The sequence below is a fragment of the Rhopilema esculentum genome, chromosome 4, assembly GCF_057945365.1.
Source record: "Rhopilema esculentum isolate cy_ngs chromosome 4, ASM5794536v1, whole genome shotgun sequence".
NCBI classification, from domain to species: Eukaryota; Metazoa; Cnidaria; class Scyphozoa; order Rhizostomeae; family Rhizostomatidae; genus Rhopilema; species Rhopilema esculentum.
In genome coordinates this window covers 7,194,466-7,222,247 of record NC_142818.1, presented here as the reverse complement: position 1 = coordinate 7,222,247, position 27,782 = coordinate 7,194,466, and the positions used below count along the sequence as shown (strand labels likewise).

Here is a 27,782-nt window from a genome sequence, read left to right as displayed (position 1 = left end):
AAAATGATTTTAAAAACAATGAAAAGTTTTTGGCTTCAGCTAAGATAAAATTCTTTTTTAAAGCTTGAATGAACCAATTTCATCTTGGCCTATTGACCATCCACTTTCTGCCTTCTTTCAATTTTTTCTTGCCTAGTGCATCATTTAATTTTCTACGGTGATTTTTTATTAAATGCTATTCTAAACAACAAGACTCTAATTCAAGAGGTATTGTCTGGATGCATATTTACTCTTGAGCAAGAAATACTATGGTAATTGAACAATAGCTCAGGCCAAATGCGCAGCAAAAGTGAAAAGGCAACCCGCCACGATAGCGAAGCATATGAAATGATATATTGAAAAATGGTTTGTTTATATCACAAATACAGGTGTATAAATGCAGATTAACTTGAAAAATCTTTAGATGCGTGTGAATTTACTGGTGTCAAGACAGCCTAGAAATGAGACTTCTAACAACTGGCCTAATCCTTCTGGCAGGCTTTGTATGGTCACTTAATGCGGATGACGGCTCATGTCCTTCGCAACAGCATACAAATGCCTGTAGTGTGCCACTTAGCTCACCATTTCCATACGAAGATGAATTTGCTGCAGCCTGCAACAAACATGACGTCTGTTACTTCTGTGTGAGTACATGCCATTCAGTAATCTCTCGAGAACATTCTTGTTGTATTATTTACTATAATTTTTAGCTATTTTTTACTTTAGGAGAAGCGGATTTTACTTTAAAGACACCATGAAAGGTTAATCATAAATGCCAAAGTTGTTATGAGTTTGCAATCTGATTAGTCATTTTAAAAATAATGCAATTTTCTATTTATGACAAATGTTCTCTGCTATAATCGAATATTATTGTAGCTGTAATCTTAATTCCTTGGTTCCTGTTGATAAATTCAAGAATAATACTGGCAATTGGCTTGACATGGCCTACCCTGACAAAGCCTTAAACCAAATCTTGAAAGCAAGACAAGGAATTATTCTGTTAATTTACTCAGAAACTCTTCCCGAAAGAATATCAAAAAGGGCTCCTAAAAGATTTAAAGAATAGCACACTAATTTTTTCAAATTGCATAATCGGCGTAGAAAGCACATTAATATTGCAGAGTAGAATAATTCTGTATATCTTCAAAATACAAAAGTTTGCGTTGTTTACGTGTTTGGTAGTTGTCTCTCATTGTTTATTCAGATGAATAAATACATCTGAGGTGTCTTGGCTGAAACTTAATCATCATTAAGGGCCTGTTTATATGGGGAAATTCATCCCACTTTCCAGCCAGTGAGCGGAGAGGTGAGATCTCACTGTTCTATAGAATCCTTTGTGTTGTTCGTTTTGCATTTATATGGAAAACAAGCTAGCCCGGTTAAGTGAGATCCCACTGCATGAGAGGTGCGATCTCACTTAGATGGGATGAATTTTTCCATATAAACGCTGGAAGGTGGGATAAGGCAGGAAGATTGGATGAAACGTTCATAGAAACGTGATCAAATTTCGTCCCACTTGTCAGCACACAGGCTGGAAGAGGGGATAGAATCTACATGTAAGTATTCGATGATTTCATCCAACCTGCCAGATTATGGGCTGAGAGGTGGGATAAATTATTTCATATAAACAGGCCCCTAAGAAGAAGCAGGTTGAATGCCATCATCGCAGCATGCATCTGCAAAGTGGGTGTTGACTGTAATACAGGGATTTCTTGACGTCTCCCATTTTTTGGCTTATCCAAACCACGGCCACGCTTTCCACTGGAATTCCAGCAAGGTTTGATAGTTTAATGGCTAAAGACCTAATCTTTAGAAATAAAGATAAGCAAGTTATTTTACAAAAAACCACGAAGATCACTCTTTGACTCAGGAACACATTTCGCAGGCATTCAAAAGTGTGTACGCATCACCTGTCCTCCGGTTCCGATGTACAGGACCGATGAAACGTATTTGAAAGTGTAGAGGCCAAACTGTGAAAATCGTAAAAACTTCTATGATTGGCAGCAGAAATTTTTTCAAATAAGGTATTCAAAGTATGGCCGGAAACTGTACATCTAGAAATCGATTTATTGATGTTGGTAATATTCTCAAGCTTTCTTTCATTATCATGTCCCAGTACTTTAATGTTCATATGAAGTGAGTGCACAGAGAATAGTCAATTCTTGTTACATTGGATATGGAACCAAAATACAATGGCAAATGGAAATAAACGAAACAAAAATCAACCAAAAAAGGTGAAAATAAGAATATCAACAGAAGAACTACATCAACAAAAAAAAGATTAAGCAATTTTGCAAAGTTGGGCCATTTCTTCTGTAAAATTTGATCGTGAAAATTTTCTGGAATGAGTGTTATCTGGAATTAGGAGCGAGGATGGCTCAGTGGTTAGGATAATTGGCTACAGACCCAAGGGTCTGTGGTTCGAGTCCTGTTACGACCAAACTTTCCCACTGATTGAGGAGTGTCGCCAGCTCTCTGTAATTCCAGGCGTAGGAATCACGAGGTGTTGTGACACCGAAAAGAAGGACCAGAATACTCCCGGATAAGCATAGCTTTACAGTGTCTTAAAAAGTACCTTCTGAAGCTAAGTAAACAATTTTTACAAAAACAACTCTACGAAGGCATCCTTTCTTATTTTCTCAAAAAAAATTTTCGAAGAATTTTCCTTCAAAAGTTTGAACTTTCTCTTTCAGTAAAGTTTTTGAGAGTTTGTCCGTTAACAAATAAACCTTGCGAGCCAGGTTTAGGCCCAAGAAAAACGAAAGTTCGTTATTTTGCTTTGACAACAAGTTATTCTAAACCACGTACGTACAATGGTTAATAGCTAGCGAATTTTTAAAAAAACTGTCATTCGTACAGCGTAATGTACAACTTGGGCAATGATTCGATGTCATCCATCAAATTCCCATGCTTTAATATCTCTACATCTTCTTAACATGGCAAAAACTTGGCAACAAAACTTAAGCTCAAGACATATTTAAGGGAATAAGCACAAAAAGGTACAGGATAGTAGACTACATCTCTTTCTACTTTTGCCTAGCAAATTTTATTTGGTTCTTAAGGAAAATGGGGAGGGGGAGGGGGACGAATGCGTAATATTGCTTCAATACAACGACAGATTCGTGTGTTATATTTGGCAACTTTTTAGATATCAGATATGTTGTATCAGATGTTAGAGATTATAATCACATGCATTTTGATAAATGCATTCTTGAAAAAATAGTAAGGTGTCATATGACAATCCCTTCCATGTCATTCAGTGTCAAACACTTCATACGTTCCGGTTTCAATTTTGTGAACTTTATTGTATTGTTTGTGGTTAGAAACTTTTTCTCGATATGTGTATTCTTATTGAAGGGCGTGAAGCGTGGCTGGTCACGGTATGATTGCGATCAAGCTTTTCTGAGTGACATGGAAGCAATTTGTGATAAACATTATGGTTCTGGACGAAAAAGGTCATTTTGGGAGAGCTTCAAGCATGGATTAAAGCTTGCTGGCGAGATTTCAAAATGGCCGTTCATTACTGAACAACCGCAAAATTGCAAACAAGGTGCAAAAATCTACTTTATGGCTGTCGATTTCTTCGCTTCGCCCAATTACAACAATCCATCTCCGGACTGGTGTGACAACCCATGCGTTATTCCAAGAGGCAATCCAAACAATATGTTGAAGATCTAAGAAGGTTCATCATTAAAAGACACCTGCTTTGTATCATTTATCTCCATGCATTGTAACATTTGATATTCAAAAATACCCTATCTATTGTTCTTTGCTATTTTGAAAAGCCTGCTTATACTCTATCAATCATCTCTCAATTCTATCAATTTTTTGTTCTTGAAATTTTCAAGGTTGAACATAAATTTAGTTAACCTCAGATGTCAAATTTATTGAGAGAAAAAGGTGCTACATTAAAAGATAGAACCCGAAAAAGATTACTTTTGCGAAAAAATCATTGCATACAAAGAGAAAGGAATATAATTTTTATGTAAGCCAGAAAGTACAGCTTGCTAACTCTGAAACAATGTGCCAATAGTGCTAAATTCACTTATTGAAAGAGTAAATAAAAATGGTGTGAAAAAAAACAATCCAAAATACTTAGAAAGAATAGGGTATATATATAGAATATGCGTACTCGTATTCAAGATGGATGCATCGATACTCTGTTCATGAAAGGAGGACTCATTAAATTTAGCTTAGATGATGATACTTAGATGATATTTATAGTTAGATGATACGGTTGTTTTGATAGAACCTTGTGGATCATTAATTGTGGGGGACTGGAGAGGAAGCACTCAATTGTAATGGCTATGGACATGTCGACAGAAGCTACCAATCCAATTTATAATAGTTTGATGCAGACCATACACGGGGAGTTTAGAAAGAAAACTTTTACACTCTTTTCTATAAGAAAGAACACGAGTCTCAACATTGGTCAAAAGTTCAGGACAAATTAAGAACAAGCTGAGGCCGAGCTACTGTAGAATGTAGTAAAATATAGCTACTATTGACTGACTTGTCGGCAAGGAAAGGAAGTCTCACTGACTTTGTTGACAAACGAGCACCCGTGCCCTGAGCACCTCCTTCGGGCGCAATAGTTAGCAATTACAATATTTTCTAATAACAAATTAAGAACAATCCAGCCTCACTTTTTCGAAAAATTATGCACAGCCCGCCTGATCTTCAATTTACTGGTTCTTATAAATAAAGAGTGTATACCAGATGCGATCGATAGCTTTTGAGATGTCGAGTTCACTTTACTCTCATCAAATCATTCACCAGAGGAGAGGACCAAACATGTCTAGCATACGCTAGAAGATCACCAGTAGAACTCGCTTAGCGAGAACGATTCTTGGAAAAGATTGCGATTGGACGATAGCTGGAGGGTTCAGATGTCCCCCTTATAAGGAACACGGGCTTGTTACTGGAAATACATCTAAAAACTGTTGCGAGTTCTAACTTCTAAGGACAATTACTGGTTTACCACAAGGAACTGTAGATCTAGAGGTGTTTGGTAGGAGAAGAGCTTTGCAAACTTTTCGGGTGGAAAACTTGATTGGTCACTTTGATAGAGAAATAGAGAGTAATGACAAGGTTAGAAGTCTTGATCATTAGGATTTAGAATTGGTGGCAAAGGTTAATGCGAAGAAGTTGAGCTTTTCTGATTAATTGCTGGAAGAGGATTCATTTTCCTTTCTCAAACGAGAAAAGGATGATCCGCAGGGGCATGATGAATAGAAGGTGCAGTGGCAGAAATTATGGGGGTATGGGGGGGGGGGCTCGAGCACCCCCCAATCAGCGATCTCGCTGGAAAATTCGGTCCTTCGTCGGATAATTGACAGCCGTTTAAGAAATCGTTCTGAAATGTATTTCAAGGTAATTGTCAAATTTTCTGGGCATCACCCTGGATATGTGCACCCACAGCTTTACCGTACATTTATTCAAATAAAAACTAACATTTCGACAATGTTTGGCGAGTTTTCGCAAAATACAAAAACCCCCAGCCATTTTGTATTTTGCGAAAATTCTTTAATTTGATCGAATCTTTTGATGCCTACTCAATTGACAAGATTTTAAATACAGTCCAAAGCCTTTCCGTACATTTTCTCAAATAAAAACTAACATTTCGACAATGTTTGGCGAGTTTTCGCAAAATACAAAAACCCCAAGCCATTTTGTATTTTGCGAAAATCTTTTGACATCACCCCCGTCCTTTTCCAGCCACGCGGGTTTCACCGGGAAGGAAGCAGGAAAATAGGCCTTGTGGATAAAGGCGTAAATTACTCCTAAAACAACACAGAACACGCAGAATGTTGGGTATTTACCAATTACCAATTAGCAAGCACCGGGATGCTTACTGTTATCGTCTTTCGCTGGAATGGGCAATTCACAATTAGGCCGTTCATGGCCTTGGTGTGGTTGGTTTTTGAACCATTTTCCAAAATGTGTCCATGAGTTATCTAACGTTAAATGGGACATGAACTAGGCTATTTGCATGAACAGAGTCGCCCTGAATATGAATTGCTTGTTTTCGGTCGTTGATCTGGGCAAATAAAGATTTTAGAATCAGTTTTCGCATTTTACAAAATACCGCCTCGAAACTTTTATTTTGCGAAATTTCGCATTTTCGCATTATGCGAAAATTTTCGCAAAATACAATAAGCCGACTAGATGTCTAACTTGAGATAATTGCCCATTGAGCTGGTGAGGCAAAATCACTCAAGCGGAAATACTGACAAAAAGACAATCACACATAAGGACTCAGTACGGGAAATTGCAAGGCGGACGAAGGAAAACAAATATTTCGAAAATTGGCATAATTTTGAGAGGAAGGCTACACTGTATCAGCTTGCCATATTAATTTTGAGGTTTTTAAATTATAAATTGTTTTTGGGAAAGGGGGTCTTGAGATTTTTAAAATATTTTACTTGCTGCGACGTTCGTAAAGGCCCTGGACTAGGTAATGTTTACGTTGTCAAAAATACTGTTTTTTGGGTTTATTCGAAAAAATCATTCATACGAGTGGATATCGAGATTATTTTCGGTTTAGAATATATAGTTTGGCTTTATGTTGAAGTTAGGCATGCATCTCATTGTTTCGTGCGAACTTAGAATGTAATTTTTATTATTCTTCTGTCTTTTTATTTAAAATAAGACTGGTCCTGTCTGGCTGCGAATGTTAAAAACAATATTTCCTGACTGATAGCTAAATCCTACGACTCACTGGCGATGTCAATTCATGGGCGGCGCAAAAGGGACTGGGGCCCCCACACTTTTTACAACTAAACAGATTTTTAAAAAAAACTAAAAATGACTAAAAGGAAATAATAGCGAGATAAAGCCTTTCGTTTACTTAATTTCAAGGGAATCAGGCTGTTCGGGTTTGATTTTTTTATATTCATATCAAGACTTTTCACATAGAGTTACATGGACAAATATAGATACAAACAGGGCCACATTTCTCATTGGGGCTCATTGGCCCAGTTTTATTTGATGCCGTAGGGTTTCTTCTCCTAAAGTGTCTCTTTGTACCAGTGCTCGCGCCACCGGGGGGGGGGGGGGGGGGAAGGGAGGGTGTGTGGCTATAGCCCCTCCACTTCTTTGCGAAGCAAGTAGTTTTAAAGCTGCAGTAAAAGGGGAAAAAGGCCTTGACCCCCTGCTTTAGCTATAACCGTGGCCCCCACAGGCCCTCAGTGATAGGCTGCTCAGTGAGGCCAACGCCCCCTTTTCTGCTCTCACTTTGAGGAGAAATAGCTGGGCCCCGCACGAGCACAAACAGGAAGCAAGTGAAAAAACCTACACGTAAAAGCAACCTTCTATGGTAGCTCAATTTAAATCCGTAAAATTATTTTAGTTATCGTGATTTCTTTGTCTGTGATTCTCTGCGAATAGCAATATTTTTGACAACAGCAACAGCAAATAAATTTTTTAAAAATCTTAAAACACCGTTTCCCAAAACAATTTATAGCTTAAAACCTTTGAAATGAATATGGCAAGCTGATACAGTTTAGCTTACCTCTCAAATTTATGCCGATTTTCGAAAATATTGGTTTTCCTTTGCCCGCCTTGCAATTTCCCGTATTTCCGCTTGAAAACAGCTAGTTAGATATCTAGCGCCTCCGGCGCTTCTATATCATTTACCACTATCAGCAGACGTCATTCTCAAAATGGCTCTCCGACTTTCAACTGGACAAAGATTCATGATTGCTAATCCAAGAAATTTCACCATCCGTCCGTCAGTGCTAGCAGGACCCTGGCTATATAGGTTATATACAAATTTACCTTTCTTGGCAGAATAACCGCCATTGCTCATTGTTGCTTATTGTACAATATTGTCATTTCTATTGTTCATTCATTGTAAATGCACGAGAATCCAGGAGCCACTGTAACAATTGTGAACATTGTAACATTTGCCCCATTTTGTGAACATTGCAACGAATTAAAGTTTGTTGTGTTTGTCTTATGCATTGCGCTATTCCATTTTTACTCCATACAGGGGGATGGAAGTAAGATTTCTGTTAATCATATATCCCCCGGAAAGTGAATTTGAAGATCATGTCCACTCTAATTTTGATTCTTTCAACCCCCCCCCCCCCCCCCGGAAAATTCATGTCATTCTTTTTAATGAATTTTCTTAACCCATTGGAGAAAACATCGTACATTTTTTAATACCCCTTGTAAAACTTCATATATTTTTTTCTTTCAACCCCCTGGAAAAATATACATTTGTCTGATACCCCCTGGAATATCCTTCGTGCCAGACCCCCCTGGAATTTAGCATAGGGCTCAAATCTTGATTGGCTGAGAGCTTGCGCTAAATCACGTGACCTCTCTCGCCGCTGAGCCAATCACAGCCCCGGAAAGTGTAAACAAACTTAGGCCAAAGCCGAAAATTGGGCATTTTTACCACCGTCCATTAAAAAAATAACGTGTAAAATCTGCTACAATAAATTTCAAATTTTTTTAACTACATCCCTACACAGATAAATTTCCCACAAATCTACCGTGGAACATGACCTCGATTTTGCGTTGTTAAGAAAATACAGCGTTGTAAACCTAGCCATAGGATACCTTCACATCCAAGGGGTTTAAAATTAACACAATTTCAAGTCAATTATTGCTTTTACCCCATAAAACCAAAATTTTGCATATTTCAGTTGCTTTATATCTGAATATCACATTAGACTCAGCTTAGTTTTAAAAAACTCTGACGAACAACGCATGCAGTCTTTACTAGAGCTTTGATCAACGCAAAAATGAGAGAATTTCCCTTTTCAAGACAAAAACTCTCAATAGCTTTCAACTGATCATGTAAAAATGCTCCACCTAGCCGGAGAAGCTTTTAAACTGATACATAATGACTTATTTTGCGACTGTACCATGTCCTGAGCATCTCTGCTGAAGCACAGGTATCTAAGTATTGTGGGGCGTGAAACGATTAGTTCTAAACATGTGCTGGGCACCCAAACAGAATCGTAATATATGTACATAAAGGGAAAAAAGCTACTCAAAACCTAATTAGAAATACTTACTGTGTTTCTGTGAGTGTTGGAATCCTGCTTTGCCAATTTTTGAATCATGATTTACATAACGCGTTTGAAGGTAAATTTTTGGGTTATTCTTGTCCTTGTGACATAAGAATTCATATTTCGAACAATTCTTCACGCCCATCTCTTCCAGTCCGTTGCAATTTTAAATTTAGGAGATAGAAATGATGAAGACTTTTGAAAGCAGGAACTACCCGCATGTTTCTCAAATTTCAAAAGTTAGCAAATGATGACGTGTTGTAACAAAGTGAATTTTCAAAAAATTAAATTCAACTTTTAAAAGTATTGCAAGGGTTTCGAGATTTCGTGACATTTCAGTGAAAGGTCTACATATTGATTCTTCGAAAAGTAACTTATGATAGTTTTAGAATAAAGAGAGATGCAAATTGTTTGACATTTAGTTTTAGAATAAAGAGATGCAAATTGTTTGCCATTTTAATTGTTTTGCTTGAAGCATTTAACTGTAAAACTGTCAGAATAAAAAGTAATTTTTTGAACAGGGCTGATTTCTAAAAGTTCTTGGAAGGGGGCTCTAGATGCGATTTTATAAGACCGGTTGTGGTTTCTTATGACCACGATCATCTTTTATCACACCCATCAAATGAATTAACCAATACTGAAGCAAATCAATGTTTGATATGACTGTTCTTCCCAAAACAATGCAGCTATACTTCAGTATACTTAACAGTATACTTCGAAGGTGAGACACTAATCAAAGAGGTACCAGTGATGAGAAAATTAACAATTTGTGCATCCTTTCTCGTGGTATTTGCAAATAAAACTTCATTGATCATGCTTTCGAAAATCCCCCTTATCCTGAAAAGATCTAAGATCTAGATGAGAAGACCTGAAAATTCCCCTTTAAGAGGCAGAGCCTCCAAAACCAAGAAAAAGACTTAGCAAAGGGGCTGATTTATCGCCCCCTACACCCCCTAGAAATCACCACTGACTATGAATAGTTTCACCTCATTGTATGTAATTCAGCTATTCGTGACAGTAAATTATGAGTTTAAGGCTAATGTCATGGCAGTTTGCTTTATAATATGAAGCATAAAGAGTCATCGTTTTTTTAGAAATCGGCCCTGTTCAAAAATTGACTTTTTATTCTAACAGTTTTATAGTTTAACGCTTCAAGCAAAACAATTAAAATGGCAAACAATTTGCATCTCTCTTTATTCTAAAACTATCATAAGTTACTTTTCGAAGAATCAATATGTAGACCTTTCACTGAAAAGTCACGAAATCTCGAAACCCTTGCAATACTTTTAAAAGTTGAATTTAATTTTTTGAAAATTCACTTTGTTACAACACGTCATCATTTGCTAACTTTTGAAATTTGAGAAACATGCGGGTAGTTCCTGCTTTCAAAAGTCTTCATCATTTCTATCTCCTAAATTTAAAATTGCAACGGACTGGAAGAGATGGGCGTGAAGAATTGTTCGAAATATGAATTCTTATGTCACAAGGACAAGAATAACCCAAAAATTTACCTTCAAACGCGTTATGTAAATCATGATTCAAAAATTGGCAAAGCAGGATTCCAACACTCACAGAAACACAGTAAGTATTTCTAATTAGGTTTTGAGTAGCTTTTTTCCCTTTATGTACATATATTACGATTCTGTTTGGGTGCCCAGCACATGTTTAGAACTAATCGTTTCACGCCCCACAATACTTAGATACCTGTGCTTCAGCAGAGATGCTCAGGACATGGTACAGTCGCAAAATAAGTCATTATGTATCAGTTTAAAAGCTTCTCCGGCTAGGTGGAGCATTTTTACATGATCAGTTGAAAGCTATTGAGAGTTTTTGTCTTGAAAAGGGAAATTCTCTCATTTTTGCGTTGATCAAAGCTCTAGTAAAGACTGCATGCGTTGTTCGTCAGAGTTTTTTAAAACTAAGCTGAGTCTAATGTGATATTCAGATTTAAAGCAACTGAAATATGCAAAATTTTGGTTTTATGGGGTAACAGCAATAATTGACTTGAAATTTTGTTAATTTTAAACCCCTTGGATATGAAGGTATCCTATGGCTAGGTTTACAACGCTGTATTTTCTTAACAACGCAAAATCGAGGTCATGTTCCACGGTAGATTTGTGGGAAATTTATCTGTGTAGGGATGTAGTTAAAAAAATTTGAAATTTATTGTAGCAGATTTTACACGTTATTTTTTTAATGGACGTTGGTAAAAATGCCCAATTTTCGGCTTTGGCCTAAGTTTGTTTACACTTTCCGGGGCTGTGATTGGCTCAGCGGCGAGAGAGGTCACGTGATTTAGCGCAAGCTCTCAGCCAATCAAGATTTGAGCCCTATGCTCTGGAATTTTACTTCCATCCCCATGTACAGGAATAGCCCATTGGTCTGATCCAATGAGGTATGTTGCTGCACTGTGTCCCTGTACTGTGTTGTGGTTGCACAGCATTGATGACAATGGCAGTTGATTTTTGACGACAGAAGTGAATATTTGTGAATCTGTGAAATGGACAAAAAGGACTTCAAGTTATAATTAAAGATGAGAACTGTAGCATGTACAGTATGCCTGTATTTAATTTGTTCAGGAAGCTTATTGTCACACACCTATGATCAATTGCTTTTTTTGTCTGTTGCTGTGTGCATCAAGGTAGCCTAGTAACTAGTAGGATGGTTGGTTAAAATTTCATTTAAATTAGTTTGGTGGGGCACTGGATGGATGAGTATCATAAAATCAGTGTACTGTACCAGGGGGGGGGGAGAGTTTCAGAACATGGGGACACAGAATTTACACATTATTTTTTTTATGCCCAGCTGCTACCCTAGGTACTCACCCATTTTGTATTTTTGGCATTTTTAGAAAACCTGTCAATAAAGGGTTTTTTGTTTCAGAACAGTATATATAATTGCACAGTAGATTTTTTTTCATTTTATAACATACCAATGTGTGCCTCTACTAGATTTTGAGGGTGGTGGGACTAAACTGCTGAATCACCCTATTTCCGTTTTACTAACCTACTAACCAACCTGAATTTGATTTAAAAACTAGAAGAGTTCAAAAAAATAAAGATGTGTTTTTCATGTAATGTAATACATTCAAAATTATTTATAATTGGAGGATGATGGGCAGATATTTTTGTTAAATTAAGTCAGTACAATAGGATATAGCAGATAAGAACAGACATTAGAATAATTCGCCAAAAAATGAAATAGTATAAATGTAAAGATGTGGATGTGACATAATAGTTTATTTAATTTATAATTACCTAAGAGGTGGCTAAATACCTGCTAAATAGCTTTTAAACTTAGTACCTTCAAGCGTTAGTAGATCTAAAAAGACAGTTTTCAGTTTAAAAGCGCCATAAATTCGGGGATTTGCAAAAAAGCATTATACCATTTTTATTTTGCGAAGTTTCTAAATAAAAGTTGTGCTTTTCATCATCAAATTTGGCAAAGCTGAAGAATCTGGTCTTAATGATAACACAAATAACCTTGTGTCATACACGTCAAGGGGTTTTTTGACTGTATTAGCGAATGACAGGTCGCCTAGGGTCAGGGAACACTGTCCTAAGAATCAGACATCTAGCAAAAATCAAATTCGAATTCATGTAATTCAGCAACAATTTTCGTTTACTCTTTTTTATGATAATTAATGAGCTATATATAAAAAATTAAAATAATTCAAAAGCAATGTTTTATTAGTATACCAAAACAGGAAACCTATCTAAATTCTTCATGTCTGTCTCAAATTTTTAATAATAATACACCAAAATGGGTCCTTTAATGCATTTTCTATACACCTTGGTTTATAAATATCATTTCTGTTTTGCGAGCCTGGAATGACATAGGCCTATTTGATAATCTGGAGATATCTGGCTTTAGTGATTTTGAAATATTATGTAAATAATGGCAAGATTTCATTTTGAAATATGAAGTAGAGTCCTCCCCCTGACAGGGTGAGTTCATATTTTGTTGGGTGAATTTTGTGTTGGCAACCCTTTATTATACTTTCCTCATTAATGAGCAATTGCTTATCAGTTTTTTATGTCATCAATAGTTTGAATGATTCTATACACAACATAAAGCTTTTAACACAAGTACAAGTATATTTGGTGTGACAAGGGTGTGGTCTCTTGTATTTGGCAACAGCACAGTCCCCCTTCCTATCTTTTAAGGTTTGCCTCCCCCCTGGCTAATTGGTGAACTAAAATAACTTGGAATGATATTTTGGAGAATATTAGGAAAGAAGAATTGGCTGACCTGTGTTTCTATGTCTTGCAATGCTACCATACCATATTGAAAGAATGAATACTCTCTTGATAGCAGTTGTAAGAAATAAACTGCATTTCTATCCATAAAGCTCAGTGTTAGTTTTCCATTTGGTAGTGCCCATCACAAGCATGCTGGTAGGTTTAAAGGTACTTGCAAAAATGTACAGCTAGGCAGCTTGATATTCCTATTCTTTCTTTTTGAAAAGCTTCGTTTCTGAGAAAATTGCTTCTTATAATAAATGCATCTGGAGATTTTGATCAATCGCACTGTGAATCTCCTTGCTTGCAGTTTTTGTGGCATCATGTAATTTAACCAATATACACAATCTATCCTTTCTGGCATCATGTAATCTAAGATATATATAGTGGCAATAATACATTGATTGGTAGAAATTTAGACTGTTTTGTTTTGCTATTGTCAATTTGCCATTGTTTTCTTCAAATATAAGGGATCTGTGCTCCTACCTTGAAATTGTACGAAAAAAGGAACCAAATAAAAAATCACATTATGAAAAATGAATAGCTTTTCACTGAAATATTGTTAGTCTCCTGTCACAGTCTATATAATAAATGGAAAGTAGGAATCAAGGTCATAAGAATCAAGCTGAAACAGTGTTGTAGATAGAGAGAGGTCAGAGGGGGCAAAAGTCCCCTGTAAAGCTACATCTGCTATTTTGTAAAAGATGCTCCCATAAACACTTTTTTCATTTCAGCATTACTAATATGATAAAATAAAATTTTACTGAATTGAAATATAGTCAAAGCTCAGAAGCTGAATGGGCTTCTTGACAATGATGCGGGACTGGAAACAAACAGAGTTGCCCCCTGGAGCACCTGGGACCTCTATCAATGTCTGATGTACCCAACCTGGCAGTTTTTTCAACAAGTTTCCACACATTCCTGCGCATTTTGTTTCAGAAATACCTTATACTAAACCTCATTTATACCAGTTTTTGTCTTTCTTTTTCATAGAGTGAAATTGGTTTAATGTTTCAAATTTTTTCAATAGATCCAGGCACTGCTACCAGAGAAAAAATACCCTCTCTTCAGATGCTGCTACCTTCCCTAGCTCAGCTGAAATAGTTGTTGCTGGTGCAGGGGTAATTGGATCATCTGTGGCATATCATCTAGCAAAGTATGGGAAGAAAGATGTTGTTGTCCTTGAGCAAGGAAGGTTTGTCACTTTTTCAACTAAGCAACACATAATCCTTTGTTAGTAATTAAATGTATCAATGTAGGTTGGTCTTGGTTTCTTGGTGCTAAATGAATTACTCCCAAACAGAAGAATGGTGTTTTCGCTGTGTGGTAGGTGGAACATCAAATTTCTTTATGGTTAATCCTTCAGGCACATTAAACTAATTATAAAAGCTTTGTATTATTGCAGCCACCGGATTCCCTTGGATTTGTTGAGAATTATTTACCTTGAAATTTTGTATTGATGAAATTTACAGTCTCAAAAGTGTTTACATTGCTTTTATATAGTCTTTTTTTTAATTTATCAAAACATTTTGCTTTTGAAAAGCCTTGGGTGTGGTACAACTTGGCATGCTGTTGGGCTCCTTGGGCTCCTACATGCCAGCACATTGCGTTACAAAATGTCTGCTTATAGCTTGGATTTATACTCTGAATTGGAAAAAGAAACAGGCCTTGGAACAGGTATTTTACCATTTGCAACAAAACTATATTCAAAGTTTAATTCTCTTTAAAAATTTTCCTTTGTTCTTTAGGATCCACCTTCCTTCTCAATGAGGAGTGTAGGAGCCTTTAGATCTGCAGATTGTGGGCGATTTGTATGCAGATTAGGGATTTCTGATTGTTTTAGTACAGATTTGCAGATCCAGAGATTCTTACCGGTATCAGATTTTGTCGACAATGTAGAGAGCATTCTAGATTTTTAGTGAAAAAAACCAGCTGATGCTGGATCTAAAAGATGGCACATGTTTAAAAAAATGTGACCCATAATTATGCACGTGTTTAAAAAAACGTGACCCATAATTCCGCAAAAATTATAAGAACTATATACCCATAATTCCTTGCAACAAACAACATTTTTAAAGCACAACAAAATCATCAAACAAATTTGACATGTCCTTTGCCCCAAAATATCAATATTACACACATTTCATTTCTAGCTGAGATCAAAATCTGATACCGATAATTCCACGCTTTTCAGAAAAAAGGTACCTTCAAACATGTTAAGGTACCCCCCCCCCGAGTCAGTTAACGAGGTTGTAATCGTTTTAGATGCATTTTCCAACCATCCCAATTATTGCAAAATCTTTTCTGTCATCAGTCATGGTTGTGTCCTTCATTAAAACGATGTTTAATCTTATCTTCCTCCATCCCTACCCTGAACTACACCTCAATAATACCATCCCTGATTAATATCGCTATTTACTGTATTCTGACTTGTATTACGAGTAAAATTTTTTAGGTGCCACAGCTGTTTGATAATTAAAGCTTATCCCGACTAGCAACTTGTCATTCTTTGATAGGGGTAAAGTTGTGTGGGAGCGTGGCTGTTGCTAAATCCAAAGATAGGGCAAAACTTCTCAGGAGAGTCTTTGACCGAGCAAGGTAGATAAGGACTTTATTGTACCGTAACACTGTTTTGCAATCTGATTCAAAACGATGGAAAATAAAAACACGTAAAGTTCACCAAACTACCAAATGCAAGAAACCTATTTCCTACAAACAATGTTTTCCTCAGCTAATACAAAGCCTTGGAGGACCTGTAGCAAAGTATATTCACCTAAAGCTAAGCCAGAAGAAGCCTCCACTTCAATTTTTTCTTGAAGATTTGATCGAGGTCGCAATCAGTCTCTAGCCATCTGGCTTTTTCTTGATACATATTGCTTATCTTCAAACAAGGGACAAGATTATAGAGTGTAACCTAAGATTCTTTAGATGTAGAATATAGTATTTGTTTTTGTTTTGTAGCCTGTATTGATTACCATAACTTCTTTTTAAGGCAGAACGGTGTTGAATGCGAGATGATATCGCCTCGAGAAGCGCTGGAACTGTACCCTTTGCTCAAAATCGATGATCTAGAGGTACCACACGACTCTTATCCCTAGGAAGAGGGGGGCATTCTCATACTCAACCTGACTGGATGTGCGACGGAATAGGGAACCTTTTCCGATAAAATTATGGGACAGGGGGTATCATGAATTGTATCAACTTCCGGGACAGGGTATAAACAAGAAAATCTATAAACAAGAAATATATGAGAACAGCTTACTCTGCTCTTTAGATTTTTCTTATGAAGATCACGTTCCGGTTACATTTGCTTAGCAGCAAATATTTTTGGGTAAGGTTTTTTGGCATGAGTGGTGACATGTTTTTGGCAAAGTTTTCATGAGATAGGGTGTGTTTTTTGGCATATTTTTTATGGGATAGGGTAAGGGTGCAAAAAGGTTTTCTGCACTCCCTAGCCACTTTCCTAGTCAAATAACCCCCTTGCTCTTATCCCAAATGATATTTTACAATATAAATACACTATCTGATGTACTGATATTATCTCTCATATTTAAATATTTGCAAAAGCATAAAATGTTTCAAGGTATGCGAAATTCAATGTTTTTTCATGTCTTTGTGACCGAAGCTTCGTTTTTCCTTTCAATTGCTCTTCATGAATCCAGTTCAAAATTATAGGCCATGCAATATGACCATTCCCAAGCAGGATCTGATCACAAGTAAATGTCTGGTCACATTGATTTTAATAATTGAATTATTTTATTCTCTAGCATTTTCAACTCAAGTATGATGAAATTCATAAACGTTTATATAATTCCACAGCTAGCAGTTTGGTCACCCAACGAAGGAGCCTGCAATGCAAGCGATGCATGTGCGTCTTTGATGAGAGGGGCCACTAACAAAGGTTTGCATCTTTATATCACATCGACCTTTGAAAATTTTGATATAGAATATCTCTGACATGTTTCACTGTTGCTTTCCGTTCCATAGCTTTCAGTTTTACAGAGACAGGAATTGCTACAATCACTGCCAAAATTACTTGGAACATCCAACACTTTGCCCTGTACTTTGCTAATATTCAATTGTTCTCCCGAATACTACTACTTCAAGCCCCATTTCCTTCCAAAACAATGTTGAAGGTTCAGAAAAATGTTATAAAGGCCACAAGAAAAAGCGTATTTCATAACTTCTTTCTTGGTTCTATAGTAAATCAACATTGTTCCTAGGGGGAGAGGGGGTTGGCTAAATTTGGCTATATTGTTGTTTTGGTATCTTGTTGGTATCTGAACTGATGGTTTGTACCCCAAGAACTAACAAAAAGATTAAAAGTTGTACTTTTACTTTTAAGTTATAGTCCACACGTGTGTTCTTAAAGGCGGTTGCATGAAAAATAAAAAACTTTCAATTCGGGTTTGAAAACATTCATTCAGTGGTTCATATTTTGTTAACCAATTTACAAAGATTATGACACTTGTAGTAAGATGCTTTCTACAATTTCACATTCCAAGCACTAACTAAATTTTTGCTAAAAGAAGTTTCATACGCAATGAACTGTCTTTAGCGCAACCTTCCACTAGCCAACACTATGAAACAACAAACTCTTTCTACAATTTCTGAAAAAGGGGCACCTCTTTACAACAAACTATATCCTTGTTCCTTCAAGTATAGTACACCTATTTGATGTAATTATGCCAATTGCAAATAGTCCTTTATTTGATGTAATTACACTACATTTGATAGAGTTTTTTATTTGCTTATAATTGAAAAATCCCCCTTTTTAGGTGTACGATTCATTCAAGGCGTTGGTGTGAAAAATGTGGCCACTGATGGAAAACGTGTTACTGGGGTTGATACAGATCATGGTTTCATACACTGTGATAAATTTGTTAACTGTGCAGGGCAGGTGAGAAAAGCAATCAAAGTCTTCTTTGATGCAATCTGTCAGGCCTAACAAAAATGGAATACGATTAGAGGAATATAAAGCTACGTAACAATAACATTCCAGCCAAATTTGGGGCTTCAATCCCGTTGCACGTAATGTCGTTGTTGGCATCGATGGCAACATGTGATTTGCCTAAAGATCATTCGTTTCTTCAAATTCTTTAAGTGGCTAAGGTTATCGAGGACCACATTTCCGTTTTCATACGTGAGATTTCTTTTTCCAAACAAAGATACCACAATTATTAGCGTGGAAGTAAAATTCGTCTTACCTAAGTTCGTTCAACTTCTAAATGTAGATCAGCAATTTTTCATTGTTTCAGGCGTTAGAGATTGAAAATATAATTAATATACTTTGACAATTCTTTTTATTTGACAGTGGGCAAGAGAACTTGGACTGGTGAGTGTTTCATGTAAAAACTTTTAATGTTGCCATTTCACATTTTAACGTTGCTTAGCATTTAACGTACAGTAGAAACTCGCATAAAAGAACCTGTTTTTATAAGAACCTTGAGACTGCAATTTAAGAACTCCCAAGAAGCTGGAATTTAAAAAAGGTTCTTCTCTATATATAAGAAAAAGGGTTTTTAGAATGGTTCTTTACAACCTAATCACAGTGGCAAATTAATCCAGCTTAGAGTAAATCAGGTTATGGATTGTGGCATTCTAATTGGACGACCTAACAGCACATATTCATTTGATTAGTTGAAATTTGATATGAAGATCAAAGCTGGTTTAAGTGTGTCCGTTAGAATTCTTGCTGTAGAAAACATTGTTAATGTGTGCAAGCCTGTGCGTATAAGAGAACCTTGCTAAGAACCTTTTATACTGGAATCTAGAATAGCAGCCTGTTATTTAAGAACCTATTCAGACTGCCAGAAAAAACCTAGGTTCTTCTATGCGGGTTTCTACTGTATGTCTTACATAAACCTAGCTTCGTCCTCGCGTAGAGTTTTTGATCTATGTTTTGATCTATGTTTTATACTCGAAAAGAAAGATTCAATAGCAATATGATTCGAAGTGTTCTCTTCAAAGCCCTTTTTAAATTCTCTACCACGAAAAGATTGATCTCAATATACCAATTCTTATTATAGCTATGAAATCTTCCTGATTCTAGCGTTCCGACACTCCGGTACATTTGCCCCTACACTCCTGCGAACATTTCTACACTGTTACCAAACCAATGTCTGGTGTCCATAGCATGCTTCCAGTTCTGAGAGACGGCGACTCCTACATTTACATAAGAGAATGGAGCGGGGGACTAATGGCAGGAGGTTTTGAGCCCCAAGGAAAGCCTTGCTTCTATGAAAAGGGTGTGCCTAATAAATTTGAGTTCCAGTTGCTACCAGAAGACTGGGATCATTTTGGTAAGTCTCCGTTGAATCTTTCGTTATGAACGATTTCTATTAATGAACCTTTAAATTTTCGATATTTTAAAATGCGTGAACGGTGATCAGACTATTTTCAGAACTAAATGATTGAACTGTCTAAACTTCCTTTGTGAAATCTAACTGTAGCTTAGAAAAATCATTGCTTCGTACAGACTCGACCGTGTAGGCTAAGAACATTATTCCGTCATTTCTGAAAAAGGAGACGTAATCGGGTCTTTACGTGTTTCTTGGTCTTTTAAAAGCGAGGCAGCCCTCCGTCCTGAAGTCAATACGCATGTGCATGGAAAAAGTTATTATTACGCATGCTCTTGATTGATTGACTGTTTGATCTTTGACGGGGGGGTTGCATGAAGATTTTGATTTGTTATCCATACTGCTTTTCTATATCAACGTCAGCAACAATAGAGATATGAAACTGTGTTTCTGCCCTTCATTTTTGTGCCATATTCAGAGTTGCTACCTCCCGTTCTTTGCTATGTACCATGTTTTGTCAACGTGTCAATATCCGTTAATTGTCTGCTTATCTACGCTAGATATTCTCATGCAAGGCATGATACACCGAATTCCGTCGATTGCAAATGCTGAGATTCGTCAATTCGTCAATGGTCCTGAGTCTTTTACAGAGGACGGTGGTTTTCTTCTTGGTGAAGTCGCGGAGGTGAATAATTTGGGCCGTGCATAATATTTTTTCATTAACCAATGCTTTCTATGCCCCCCCCCCCCCCGGTCAGTGTTTTCTTAAAGTTCTCACTGATAGCGTTTGTTCATTGCGCTTGCTTCAAATCTGATAAATTCAACCAAAGAGCTGATCTTTAACGATGTCTGTTTATTGGAAAATTCAAAATTTGACAGCAACAGCTATAGTCAGCCATAGAGTATGCCTTGTTGACAGAGCCGCGGAGAGGTTTTATGGGCCCCGGGTCAGGACGAAAGATAAATGGTAAAACTTGTCTAAGGCATATGTTTCTAGGGGCATGGGGAATGCTCCCCCAGGTTGAAAATGATGGTTGCTTAAATTGCCATGGTGGCTATTTTGGTTGCTAAAATTACCATGGCGGCTATTTTGGTTCCTGAAATTACCATGGCGGCCATTTTGGTTGCTAAAATTGCTATGGTGACTAAACTGCTCTGGTGGCAGTGGCGTAAAGGGGTTAGAGGGGGCAAAAAACCCCCTGTAGAGCTAAACTGCTATTTTTCCGGAAATCCTCTTGCATTGTCGGAAATTAAAAATGGTTGTCTATGTTTCTTCAATTGCTATGTTTTGATAGGAAAGAATTTAAAGTTGAATAAACATATGGATATCTGAATATATCAAAAAATTTATTTATTTCTGTTCCAATGTTGTTATGTTATGTTAAAATTTGGGAAAATAGTATTAATGCTTGTTAAATTTTTGTCGAAAAATCTAAGTTTCTCACCCTTCCTATTAATTTTCCTATCTTGGCCATTGTCTGGTGGCTTTTACTTCTGTTTTTATTTCATATAATTTAAGCATAACTGATATTTAAACACCATAATGCATAAAAATGAAAATTTCTTAGAAAATTTTTAAAGTCTAAGAAAATAGAAAATGATTAATTTGTTAACTAATTTATCACTACCGACACACTGTTGCAAATAGATGCGCATGCAATAGTGTATATCTGTATAGCATGCATGTTGCTGTATGTTGTCTGTTGCAATCACATTTTTTGGCAACATTCAGATTTGGCAACTTCTTTAGCTCAGGCTCACAAAGACGAGAAATGGCTCCACCTTAATTCATTCATAGACTTTTGCATTATTGTCTTTTTTTCATGACAGTTTGTGGTAATGGAGAGGCTGGATTATTGCTCAGAAATTTTTCAAATTGAATTATTATTTATGGGCCCCTATAGCCAAGGGCCCCCGGGTCAGTGACCCCCCTGACCCCCCTCTCCTCAGCACTGTTTGTTGATGTTACTTTGTGTGTCATTCTTGATCTTAGCAACTTATTTTAATGGTTATGTGATAGACGTGATTACAGTAATTAGAATAATATCACTTTGGACAGGTTGCCTTTTCCTGTGTTAGAAATAAGTTTATATGTTTCAGTTTTATCATTTCATAAGCAACCATACATCAACTAAAAGCAAGACATTGTTTGAAGGGAGATATTCTCTAAATGGTCATATTTTACAACACTAAGGTGAAGTATCTTTAAAATGGCGACAGTCAAATGGCGAAAGTCAGTGCATTATTTTTGTTAATTGTAAAACTGTGTGAAAATGGTTTTATTCACGATGTCGAGACATTTTCCCATCCTGTAATTGTTGCTGTTGCTACTTTTATTAGTGAAGTCCCTAGTTTACCTCGGTTCTTCGCCATTATGACGTCACATCATTGAAAGGAAAAGAACTTCACTTTTGGCTAGATGCTAGGGGTGTAACCCCTTAAGAAACCGTTCATTGAGACTCTAAAAAACCGCAAAATTCACAATACAAGCCCAAACGTCGCCAAAATCTGTTAACTGAGGCAATGTTAAAAATAAAAAACCGAGCGATTTCTAGGGAAAAATCGAAAAATGAATCGAAGTATTAACAAACCGCATGACTGTAGAACACAACCCCCCCCCCCCCCTCTCCTCCTCCTTAGGCATTCGATGGGTGTGAATAATTTCATTGCTGTTTTGATTAGATAAGACCAGCCTCCAATCGGATTTGTTTTTTGGACAACTCGTGTGCATTTATTTCCTTTGTCTTCGCAGATCCATAACTATTTCGTTGCTGCAGGCATGAATTCTTATGGTATTGCGTCTGGTCCAGCTATGGGAAAGTTGACTGCTGAACTAATTGCTTATGGCAAGAGCTCTTGGGATATAACAAGCTTTGATGTTAAAAGATTCAGTAAAGAACAAAGCAACAAGTTTTACTTAAGAAACCGAATTGGGAACGTTTTAGGTCGAAGTTATGCCATACAGTATCCTGAAACCCAAATTTCAGCTGGTGGACCTTTGAAAACCTCGCCCCTATATGATGTTCTTTCCCAAAATGGTTGTCAGTGGAACAAAATTGGTGGTTGGGAGAGAGCCAGCTGGTTCTCACCAGATGGCAAAGGTACTTCATTTACCTCGTTGTTTCTTCTATTTTATCAAAAGGTAAGGTAACTTTGCAGAATCAACTGATAGCTAGACGTGCAATTCTCGATAAAAGAGTGTCAAGTGAAAAGATTCACCTTTTTTTATGTTGCAGACAAATGTTTTTCTTTTTCGAATGACCTTGTCTCTGAGGAAATTCTTCGTTAAATATTAACTGATCAAGTATTAATAATTAGTTGACTGGTTCGAAAAAGATGTGGTCGTGGCACGCCGAAATTGTAGTTTTATCCACTTTGCAAATGTTCTCTACAAACCTGTTTAAAGGCGACCGCAAAGAATAAAGAAAGGCCTGTAGGTTGTGCCTGAATCTGTATGGATCAATGTGACCCCCTACATCATAATAGGAACCTATGTTTAATGCATATTACACGTATAGGATTTGAAGACTGTAGAAGATATTATATTCCTGTAGGCTTTGATATTTTAATAATGGTGCTGATGCCTGCTTGTTTAAGAAAATATGAATGAATGGAAAGATTAGTTGATCATTGTCGTCTTTGGTATCCCAGATGGATGGACCCTTTGAATTTGCTATTTTTGATGATTTGCAAAGTTATTTCCGTGTAAAAAAGCTGTTTTTTAAACAAATTTTTAGCTTTGTGATAGATTACTTAACAAATTAGTATGCTTCGATCGGGGTCTTGTTATCAGGCTATATGCTTCGGTGATGTCTTAGCTTTTCAATCCATTCAGATCCTATTCCAACGTTTGGGAAGCCTAACTGGATAGAATGGGTTGGAGAAGAGTACAAGGCTTGCAAGGAAAGTGTTGGGCTTGCTGACATGACATGGCAGAGTAAGATCGAAATTAGCGTAAGTAAAAACAAGAATTTTCATTGCTTTGCATTATGCTGTGATATTTCAATATTGCTGTTTTCGCTTTTCATTTTATGTGGTTATCATTTTACACTTTGGTTAGGTTGGACTTTCGTTAGAAGGATATATGTATTTATATAAAGCTTCTGAATAGAAATTTATGTTTTGCTGAATTCCTGGCATAGATGTTTCAATTTATTACTGAGTATTCAACAACGATACATGATCAATGGGAAAGACTTTTCTGTAGCCTATTCCCTGCTTTCTTTTTTATATATTACTTCTAGAACCTTGTACCTTGTTTAGAAGTGACCGAATATTTAATCAAGTAGAGAAAAGGTCTTGTTTAGGCCTACAATGCTTAGTTTCTTTAGTAAGGTGATGGCGCTATATGAATTATTTTTCGTTGCAAAGTTAGATAGTGACTCTAGAAAAAGTATTCATTAATGCAGCACTTATAGGTAAGATAACAGACATTCTTCCATTTGAAGCTCTTGATTAATCGTTGGTTTCATTTAGTCAGATTCAGCATCACAATTGGTAACTGAGCTACAGTTCCTTTTTGCTGAAAATATCGATATAAAAACTGGGACTTTCGTAAACGCATCGCTGCTGAATGAGGATGGCAATTATGTTGCAACTGCTATTCTCTATAGGATAGCTGACAACAGGTATGGACATTTGAAGTCTCGTTGGGATCGATTTTGTTGAATATGAATTTCACAACGATATCATGATTTCGTCCAATACCTAAAATTCTGCCAGGATATCGAGAAAATGCTTCCATAAGACTATTTTTACCTACAATTGTCTTGATATGATTACCTGGCCAGCAAAATAAAAAGGTTTCAGGTCACTCATAGGAGTTGAAGTCCGAGGACTGTGGAAAAAAGTCTTGGGCCTCTATTGAAGTTGAAGCCAGGTGTCCGTTGTGGAAGTCTGGGGCCCGTTAGAAGCTCTGATCTCTGAGCTTTCTTATGGAGTTTTACGCCAGGTTCCCTTGTATAATTTTGGGGACCTGAGGAACAATACCCACTATGATATCTCTTCGAAGTTGTAGTCAGGGATCCTTTATAGAATAGAAGTCTTGTGTCCCTTAGAAGCTCTGATCTCTAGGCTCCCTTATTGAGCTCGATGTGAGGTTCCCCTGTATAACTAGAAGTGTCGTTTTCTGTAGAGTCTCCTGCGGAATATGGAGCAAAGGGTCTTTTAGGGAAGAATCTGGTCCTATAAGCTCTCATAAGCCAGGGATCCCTATTAGACTGGGATTCTTCAAATAATGGTATGTACGACGGAGTTCACTAAATGTATTTCAGATGATAGGAATTACTCATGGATATGTCTCTTTGGTTTTCCTGTTAAAATTATGCAACAGTGTCGCGAGATTTTTTTAAAGTTCTAACATTGCAAGTAATTTATCTAAATTTTGCATTTAAGCTGTTTCGAAGTGCTTTAGAAAGAATTGGAAGCTAAAGCATTAACATACAATGAATAGACCAGTCTACATATTAAATGCTTAACATCGATAAATCAAGTGGAATTTACAAGTTTACGTTGTTATATTTCAAAATTGTTGATCTTGAAAAGAAGCAAAGTTTCATCGACTGAGATCTGATTTAGATGCAAGTTTGATTTAGAATGGCAAAAACACAGATCGCAGCTGTATCTTCATTCTCGCTTCAGATATTTTTGTGTGACGTCACCCATCCAGCAGAACACGCTACTTTGGTGGATTCGCAAAAATTGCAAATCAGCGGATTCAATCAAAATTGATGATGTTTCGTCGAAGTATGCTTGTCTCGGGCTGTTTGGCCCAAAATCAGACGAGCTCATCAAACAACTCACATTAACGCCTCTTGACGATTTTGCCAAAGGAGAACATCAGGTAACAGCAAAATGAAGTACTGTATATCCAATTTTACTTATATACTATTTAGAGAAATGTATCACATTTTTGTAAAACCATGACTCAAAATATTCAAGCATTGATTATGAAAGAGCAACGATTTTGCTCTTCATTTTAACTTCTTTGCCAAGATTCACTCCACAGCTCTCGCCTTATCAATTGAGTTGAAGACTGGAAGGATTTAGTTTTATCTTCCATTTTGATATCTTCCCCTTTGCATTTTGTTGGGTAACTCATATAAGAGTGTTTCGAAAGGGTTGCCTGATTATCACATTAAGCGTGAAACTCAGAGTAGCAACTTAGAACCGTCCTGTTCTATAAACCAATAGCATTAAGCGTGAAACTCAGAGTAGCAACTTAGAGCCGTCCTGTTCTATACGCCAATAGCATTAAGCGTGAAACTCAGAGTAGCAACTTAGAACTGTTCTGTTCTATGCACCAATAGCATTAAGCATGAAACTCGAAGTAGCAACTTAGAACCGTTCTGTTCTATGCACCAATAGCATTAAGCATGAAACTCGAAGTAGCAACTTAAAACCGTCCTGTTCTATACACCAATAGCATTAAGCATGAAACTCGAAGTAGCAACTTAAAACCGTCCTGTTCTTTATAGCAAGTGGCATAAGAGTAGCTCATACACATCCTTGATAAAGCAAAATGTAAAATACCCTTTTTGATATTGCTTCGATTATAAACTGATGGTTTAACGATCTTTCATTATAAATTGTTGTTCTCAATTTTAGTATGTCGATCTTGGGAATGCTTCAGATGTTTTGTTATGTAGAGGTTTCCTCGATGATAAGAATAACTGGCAAGCATTTGTTCCTTCAGAGGTAAGTCATGATGAAGGATGTAATATATCTGTTATTTTTGGCCTAAAATTCAAGAAATCTGTTTGTGGTTTGTAGTTTTATTAAGTAGTAAATGCAAAACTCCGTAGAGCCGTGATTAACTTATTTTGGATTTATTTTCCATTGATTTTGAGGGATTATACGTATAATGGAAGCCCTGTTTTCTGAATTCCTTGATGTTTTTGAACTACTGTCTATTGAAGTGAGTAAAAGAAAGATCTTATTTTATTCAGGATGTCGATGAATAAATGGTCAACTTCTCCCGTTACTCTCTTTTTTACAATTTGTACACGGCTGTTTAGACAAATCTCTAAACACGTGCCAGATAGCATAGATCTTCCCCCTGTCAAGAATCTTTCCCACTGCCTATATTTAAGGCTGGTGCCTATGTAATTCAATAGTAGCAATATCAACATTAAACTCGAAAGAGAACGAGGGGGGGGGTAGAACCTGAATATCCTCTATCTTGTATCTTTTTCTAGTTAAATACCCGCAGGAAATGTTTATTTGCCATCAGACATTATGTTTCTGTTAAGGAATAAGGAGCTGCAAATTGCATAGGGGGAATCATCATCGAGTTTGATTTCTTTGGTAACAAGATAATGCTTTTTCGATTTTTCTTTTAATGAATGTTATCTCTTGCAGCTTTGCCGTGGCTTGTATAAGAACGTCGTAGAGACTGGTAAAGTAAAGGACGTCGGTCATACGGCTATAAACACTTTGCGAATTGAAGCTGGTCTACCAGAGTTCGGTACTGATTTCGGTGCAATGACGTCACCAATGGAAATTGGGAGATTATCTGTTAAAAAGGTTTGAATATGTTTTGAATATGTTGAATATCCTTTAGAATATGTTTTTTCGAATCTTTTTTTTGTACCATAACGATAGATAGGGAAGATTTGATTGACGTCCTGCAAAAAAAGGGTTAACTGCTCAAAATTGAAAAAGCGTGTATTGAATAATTCTATTTTAAAAATTATTTGCAACTTTGTTTGCCTGTCATTCTTTTAGGATTGTGATTTCATTGGAAAGAAGGCTTTGCAGAATAAAGACTTTTCGAGTGACAGGTCTCTGTTCAAATTGGTAATTTATGACGTTGATGATGACAACTGGGCTTGGGGTGGAGAGCCCGTTGAGGTTGCTGGAGAAAGTATGGGAAATTTATCATCTGTTGCATTCAGCTTTTCCAAAAAGGCTCTGGTAGCATATGCAATCTTTGATAAAGCAAAAATTGATGATAATGCAGACAGTTTGGTGGTGCGCATTGCAGGCAGACCAAAAAGCTGCAGAATAATTTCGTAAAGTTGTTATTTAATTGAATCGCAGAAACTGTTAGGAAATTTTTATTTTTAAGAATAAATTTAGAATTTTTTTAAGGTAATTGGAAATTTGATCGAATTTAGTTGCTGATTAGGTTTCAATATGATAATTTATAGTTGTTTGGCCCAGATGTGTATACTGATAATAGCGTTTTACAATAAATTTCTTGAACAAAACAATGTTTGTTAGGTTGACAAAAACTGAAC

At 36.6% G+C, this 27,782-nt stretch overlaps 2 protein-coding genes across 10 annotated transcripts in view; both read left to right on the top strand.

Moving 5' to 3' along the window:
• The first annotated feature begins 349 nt into the window (after positions 1-349).
• Positions 350-3,831, top strand: LOC148960346 (conodipine-P1-like). The gene is made up of 2 exons (XM_089115977.1): positions 350-623; positions 3,337-3,831. Exons 1-2 carry the CDS (start codon positions 441-443, stop codon positions 3,655-3,657), a joined length of 504 nt encoding a protein of 167 aa, XP_088972103.1. The 5' UTR covers positions 350-440; the 3' UTR covers positions 3,658-3,831.
• Positions 3,832-7,494: 3,663 nt separating this feature from the next.
• The window catches only part of LOC148960345 (pyruvate dehydrogenase phosphatase regulatory subunit, mitochondrial-like), a 39,305-nt gene continuing 19,017 nt past the window's right edge, over positions 7,495-27,782 (top strand). Inside the window, exons 1-17 of one of the 9 annotated variants that reach the window (XM_089115967.1) lie at positions 7,495-7,741; positions 14,274-14,438; positions 14,787-14,920; positions 15,760-15,841; positions 16,236-16,317; positions 17,063-17,144; positions 18,022-18,143; positions 18,558-18,578; positions 19,296-19,545; positions 20,103-20,227; positions 22,295-22,643; positions 23,378-23,496; positions 24,019-24,170; positions 25,183-25,384; positions 26,149-26,238; positions 26,902-27,066; positions 27,268-27,526. In XM_089115967.1, coding sequence (XP_088972093.1) covers positions 7,644-7,741; positions 14,274-14,438; positions 14,787-14,920; positions 15,760-15,841; positions 16,236-16,317; positions 17,063-17,144; positions 18,022-18,143; positions 18,558-18,578; positions 19,296-19,545; positions 20,103-20,227; positions 22,295-22,643; positions 23,378-23,496; positions 24,019-24,170; positions 25,183-25,384; positions 26,149-26,238; positions 26,902-27,066; positions 27,268-27,526 — 2,497 coding nt within the window. In that variant the 5' untranslated portion in view covers positions 7,495-7,643. Of the gene's footprint in view, positions 7,742-11,381; positions 13,400-14,273; positions 14,439-14,786; positions 14,921-15,759; positions 15,842-16,235; positions 16,318-17,062; positions 17,145-18,021; positions 18,144-18,557; positions 18,579-19,295; positions 19,546-20,102; positions 20,228-22,294; positions 22,644-23,377; positions 23,497-24,018; positions 24,171-25,182; positions 25,385-26,148; positions 26,239-26,901; positions 27,067-27,267; positions 27,748-27,782 lie in introns of those variants that run through there. The other 8 variants (XM_089115966.1, XM_089115969.1, XM_089115972.1 and 5 more) reach the window with 8 other exon arrangements.

What these genes read in the sequence shown, in the direction of transcription:
- LOC148960346 (XM_089115977.1), top strand. Translation starts at nt 441, where the DNA reads ATGAGACTTCTAACAACTGGCCTAATCCTTCTGGCAGGCTTTGTATGG. An exon ending in ATGACGTCTGTTACTTCTGT is followed by an intron (nt 624 to 3,336) that starts GTGAGTACATGC and finishes TTCTTATTGAAG; the next exon opens with GGCGTGAAGCGTGGCTGGTC.